The following is a 6,294-nucleotide window of genomic DNA, read 5'->3' as shown; positions in this document are numbered from 1 at the left end:
TGCCTGGCATATACAAGTGTTCATAGTAAGTATATAATTATTATTAATTAAAACATTATTATTATATAAAATGATTAGAATATAATTTTATGAAATTTAGTAACAAACAGTAATAATAAAGAAAATCAGTAATAAATAATGTTTACTAAGTACAAAGACCCAAGCTGAAGGCTTTTTAAGTAAAAAAAAAGATAAACTATAAATTATATAAAATTCTTAGGTCCAAATATCTTTAAGGACACAAATATTAAATTAATGTGCTTTTACAAGGTAGATAGAAAACTAAACACTGCATCACTTAGTGATGACCCTTAACTTACATGGAACCTGGCAGCAGAATATATACATATATTTCTCCTAGAATTCATCTGTCGTCATTACTTCTTTGTTTATCCTATAGATTATATCAAATCTGAATCTCTAAAATGGAAGGAGCCAAAAGGCAAAGTTTGGAGGAAGACTCTGAAGGACAGGCCACACACACAGGTAAGCAAAGTTAAAAGAAAAAAATAATTATAAAATTAAAATTAGATCTGGAGATCTCTAATGTTCTTATTGCCACTATTCAGTATGAAATTTAAGTAATACCTTTGAATGGGTTGATGGAATCATCTAAAAAATATTTGACTGGATAAATTAATGTGAAATCAAATACTTTTAGAACAGTTTTAATTAGATGTCGATTTGAGTTTGAATGAATTCATATGAGTACTAAATAAAAACGCATGAAAACTAATTTCATAGTGGCAGTGTTTGGAATACCTTCTAAGTATGACACAAAACCAAGAAACCATAAAGGAAGATTGATAAATTCAGCTATAGAAATGAGGAAAGGAAGGAAGGAAGGAAGGAAGGGAGGGAGGAAGGGAGGAAGGAAAGTGGGGAAGCAAATGTCTGCTATCTGGTAAAAGTCACCAGGAGCAAAATCCAAAAAAAATTTAACAAATTGAGGGAAAACATTTGCAACTAACTGACAAAGGGTGAATTTCCTAATATATACTAAAATTTCTACAAATCAATAAGAATAAAACCAACAACCAAACGGAGAAATGGGCAAAATATAGAATAGACTATTTAGAAAAAAAATTTTATAGGCACTTACAAAGTTAGAACTATATAGTGAAATACATTTTTTTCACATGGTTTGTAAAAGTAAAAAAGTTTAATATCACACTTTGGAAAGAGGCATATTCATACATTACTGGTAGCAGTGTAAATTGGTACAACCTCTTTAAAGGTAGTTTAGCAATATTAAAATTAGAAATATATATGCTTTTTGACCAAGCAATTTTACTACCATTACCTATATGTAGACCTGCACAGAGAGGAAAAAAGATGTATGTGCAGGATTCTTCACTCAGAATCATATGTCAGAGAAAAAATGTGGAGCAACCATTTACATCAATAAGAAACTAAGTAAATTAATATCTATGCAGTAGAATACCATGCCGCCATTTTTTAAAAAGGATGTTTATGTATATATGTGAAAAAAATCTCTAAGATATATGATGAAGTAAAAAAAGAAAAGTGAACAGAAGTGTGCATAATGTACTACCATTTGTAAAAAAAGAGGAAAAAAAGGGATTCTCTTTTCTTCACACATAAACGCATGCTATACATATGCATATTTTGTATATGCAGAAGACACATCTGGAAAACGAAGACTACACAAGTAAAAAAACATCGATTGTCTGAACATAATTAATATAAATAAATTTATATTAAAATTGTATATTATTATTATATAAATAAAAATTATTTGGAAATATGTAGGAGAGAGAATACATCTACATACATAATACAATATTAAAATATGGATATGGCTAAGTTTTAGTGAAGGATATTTAAAACTCCATATTTTCAAGAATTTAGACCTTCTTCCAAACACTGTTATTATTTATCAGGGCAACTGAACATCAGAACTTCAGCTGGGTCATCCTTGATTTAATTAATATTCTTAAATCTGAAAATTCCATCTTTTCTATATTTGTAAAAAGATTCTTAGGATCTTAGAAGGAATTGAATGGTTATATAATAAATTTCTTAATGCCATTTTAGTTTTAATTGAAGTCAGGCCTCCCTCTTACTGGTTGTCTTTTAAGTGCTATTGTCATTATTGTTCTCTGGATATTGATAACATTTCAATCTGTTTCCCCCCAAATCCTAGTTTCCTTTGTTAATAGTGTGCTTCCAATTTTAGTTTATTGCTGAAGTTTCTTTCTTATTTCATGACAGTACTATTTTTCTAAAATTCTAGTTTCCTCTCTATACTCTAATTTTTTAATACCTTTACCCACAATTTTTTCCAGTAGCTCAAAGTGCATAATTTGTATTTTCATTAACACAGATGTTATAGAAAGATTCTTAGTCAAAACCCACTTAACAAGATTAATGTGGGAGAACATTTCTATGAGCAAGGCAGTCAGAAATTTCTAGCCCAAATAAGATAATTTTTCTGATATAGAAGATAGCAAGTCTATTCCCATGGCAATACTTATACAAATATCAATTGTGTAAATAGTCCTTTTGAAAGTAAAAAGGAAAACAATTTGTTTTAAATTTTATTCCAGGACCCAAAGGAGTAATAAATGATTGGAGAAAGTTTAAATTGGAGAGTGAAGATAGTAATTCATTCCCACCCAGCAAGAAGGAGATTCTCAGACAAATGTCTTCTCCTCAGAGTAGAGATGACAAAGACTCAAAAGAAAGATTCAGCAGAAAGGTAAGATAAGAAGAAATCAAAAATAAATAATCTACAGGGTGTTTTTATTATAGTATTGTTTGTATTAGCAAAAATAAAAGGAAATGCAGTAAACACCTATGCCTATAAAGTCATCCCATACTAAGAAATACATGGCAACTGTTAAAAGAATGAGTTACAAATACATGAGTTGACTTAGAGGTAGTTCCACAACATGAGAAAGCAAGATACAGAGAATTTTAAGTTATATGATCTCATTCTCTAGAGCAATGGAAAACAAACAAACACTGTATATGTGTTTATGCTTCTATGATTATATGAGCATGTATGTAGAAAAGTATGGAAAGAAACTCACCAAATTGACAATATTGGTTAATTGGAAGGGTGAGATTGGTTGACAGTTCTCAACCTCCTTTCCAAGGAGGAGGAAGAAGGTAAGCAGAATAAGCCACACTATGAAAAAAATATATCCATGATTTTTTTAAGAGCAGCATTTTAAAAAATTCTCACTTATTTCTTATTATATAATGTGTATGTCATACATACATAAAAAAGCGAAACATGAAAAGATGATCTCTAAAATCTTGATGGAGATTATCTTAGAGTATCAGAGTGGTAAAATTTCAGTATTTATTACTTCCTTCCTTTAGCTTTTAGTTCAGTTTTGAATCTTTATAATTAGCACATACTATTTATATTAAAACAACAGCAATACTAAAGAAATACTAAAAGAAACCATAAGGTGATTTTCATTGTGGGGAAAAATCACTTTCGTGGTTTATTTATCTCCAAACCAGCATATATGAGTTGTTGTATATTGATTGTTGTATACTGATTCTCAACAGACAGTCTGTGCATCAGAAATATTCTTGGTTCTAGGCTTCTGGCCATTGTAAAAAATCTTCAAATCTAAGATCTCATTTTCAGGGACTTCCCTGGTGGTCCAATGGGTAAGACTGTGCTCCCAATGCAGGGTGCCTGGGTTCAGGGAACTAGATCCCGCATGCATGTTGCAACTAAGAGTCTGCATGCTGCAACTAAGAAGTGCTCATGCTGCAACTAAAACCTGGAGCAGCCAAAAAAAAAAATTAATGCAATAAAATGTTTGTGAGGGAAGTGGGAAAAAAAAAGATCTCGTTTTCAGATTTTGGTTCCTTCACTGAGTCACTATGTGATTGTGGATGAGACAATTAAATTTTCCTATCTGAGGAACTATAACAATACCTCCTCTGCTTGTTTTAAAGGGATGTGAAGAGAAAATAAATGAGAACGTATTTTGAAACATGTAAAATGCTATACAAATGTGAGGCATTATAATGATTAAAAATATTGTATTAAGGTTAAGCTTTAGAAATGTATCTGAATGCCTAAATATCTATTTGCCTGAAGATGTGAATGGAACAAGTTCTCATAAGAATGCTCAAATGCATATGTAAATCAGTATTTTGTGGTTCAGCCTGTTAAATTAGCAGAACTATGGTAGCAACTTAAAAATTATATAAAACATTTAACAATGTTTAGGATTAAAACAAATTAAGTTGGAACGATAATTTTAAAGCAGAAAACAATAAGAAGAAGAATGAGGACATTAGAAAAACAAATATAGGAGGAAGAAACAGGAGAAGGAAATAGCGAGAGCACCAAATACTTCTACTTAGTCTCAGTATCTTCTGTAAAAAAACTAACTGATAGGTTTATTGTGAAGATTAAGAAAAATAATCTATGTAAATTGTCTAAGACATAGTAGATTCTCCATAAATTTGGGAGTCATCCAACTTCCCTGGCTCTGGGCTGCTCCACATCTCTTAGTCACACTATGTCCCATCATCACTCCTTTATATCTTCTCTGTGTGTGTGTGTGTGTGTGTGTGTGTGTGTGAAGGGAAAGGGTGTTTAACATTCTATTGACTAAGTTAATAATGACATAGCTATTAAGAAAGGCTCTGCAGGTAATTTTATATTCCAGCTTCAGTGAAAAGTAGCTGTCTTGGGAGATGGAAGTTAGGTCTTTTCTCATTTTAGCCTAAACCAGTGCATATGAATCACCTAGAGGGCTTGTTTAAACATGTCTCACTCAGCCTCACACTTACAGAGTCTGATTCAGTAGATCTGGGGTGGCGTTCCCAAATTTGCACTTCCCAGAACTTCTCAGGTAATGGTGATGCTGCTGGTCTTTTGGCTAATCTGGTGAACTCCAAATAGTAGTAAAAGCTGTCTTTCTTAAATTCCATCCTACACGTTCCAAAAAAATTAGTAAGTGATAAGAAAAAATCTTTTTCACTACTTTTGTGGAGGAGACAATAATGTCCAAAGGCATTTGTTGGAAACACATTTAAGTGCGTGTACAGGCACTTGTGCATGCATGCGCATGTGTATACACTTTTATGAAAGTCACTCTAGAGTAGACCTTGCTGGATTTTTTTCACCCAAAGTGGCACATTTCATGACCATCTCATAGCTCAACTATATTTAGCAATACTTATGCATGTATTTAATCATGAAATAATTACTGAACCCCTATTGTGTGCCAGACACTAAATTCTGCCCCCACACAGCATAAAAGTTAGAAAAACTAATATTAAACAATGAAACAAATAAACATATACTATAATATCAAGTAATGTTTATTGCTACAAAGAAAAATAAACCAGCATAAAGAACAGAAAGCCTGGGGCAGGGACACTTTTAGGTAGAATAATAAAGAAGGTGACATTTGAACAAATGAGGTGAAGGAGAAGGCCATCTCAGGAGGTAGGGGGGACAGCCAACGCAAACTCTTTAAGTTGAGAATGGGTTTGGTATTATAAGGAATATAAATTTCTGACTGAATGATCTCTATCATTTCTTTCATCTATTTCCAGATGAGCGTTCAAGAATATGAGCTAATCCACAGAGAAAAAGAAGATGAAAATTGCCTTCGTAAATACCGTAGGCAGTGTATGCAGGATATGCACCAGAAGCTGAGTTTCGGGCCTAGATATGGGTTTGTCTATGAGCTGGAATCTGGGGAGCAATTCCTGGAAACCATTGAAAAGGAGCAGAAAATAATCACAATCATTGTTCACATTTATGAAGACGGTATTAAGGGTTGTGATGCTCTAAACAGTAGCTTAATATGCCTTGCAGCTGAATACCCTACGGTCAAGTTTTGTAAAATAAAAGCTTCTAATACAGGCGCTGGGGACCGCTTTTCCTCAGATGTACTCCCCACACTGCTCGTCTACAAAGGTGGGGAACTCATAAGCAATTTCATTAGTGTTGCTGAACAGTTTGCCGAAGAATTTTTTACTGGGGATGTGGAATCTTTCCTGAATGAATATGGGTTATTACCTGAAACAGAAATGCATGTCCTAGAGCAGAGCAACACGGAAGAAGATATGGAATAAAGATTCACTATGTCAGTGTCTCATATTTCTCCTTTAAGCATTGAACATTGATTTTGGTAGTATTTATATTCCTTTAGAGAACACCAAGTGTAGCAATGGCTGTTCTAATTTGGGAAAAAAAAAACCCAGACTGACACTAAAATTATATGATTAGCATTTCTTAGTTTTAGTTACTCAAATTGATATAATGCTTTACTTCAAAACATT

General features: G+C 32.6%; 1 protein-coding gene across 1 annotated transcript; it reads left to right on the top strand.

Moving 5' to 3' along the window:
• The first annotated feature begins 425 nt into the window (after positions 1-425).
• PDC (phosducin) lies at positions 426-6,087 on the top strand. The gene is made up of 3 exons (XM_007166976.2): positions 426-486; positions 2,571-2,722; positions 5,563-6,087. Exons 1-3 carry the CDS (start codon positions 426-428, stop codon positions 6,085-6,087), a joined length of 738 nt encoding a protein of 245 aa, XP_007167038.1.
• The last annotated feature ends 207 nt before the right edge of the window (positions 6,088-6,294 follow it).

Source organism: Balaenoptera acutorostrata, chromosome 1 (genome assembly GCF_949987535.1).
Source record: "Balaenoptera acutorostrata chromosome 1, mBalAcu1.1, whole genome shotgun sequence".
Classification (NCBI taxonomy): domain Eukaryota; kingdom Metazoa; phylum Chordata; class Mammalia; order Artiodactyla; family Balaenopteridae; genus Balaenoptera; species Balaenoptera acutorostrata.
This window is presented reverse-complemented; position numbering and strand designations above follow the sequence as displayed.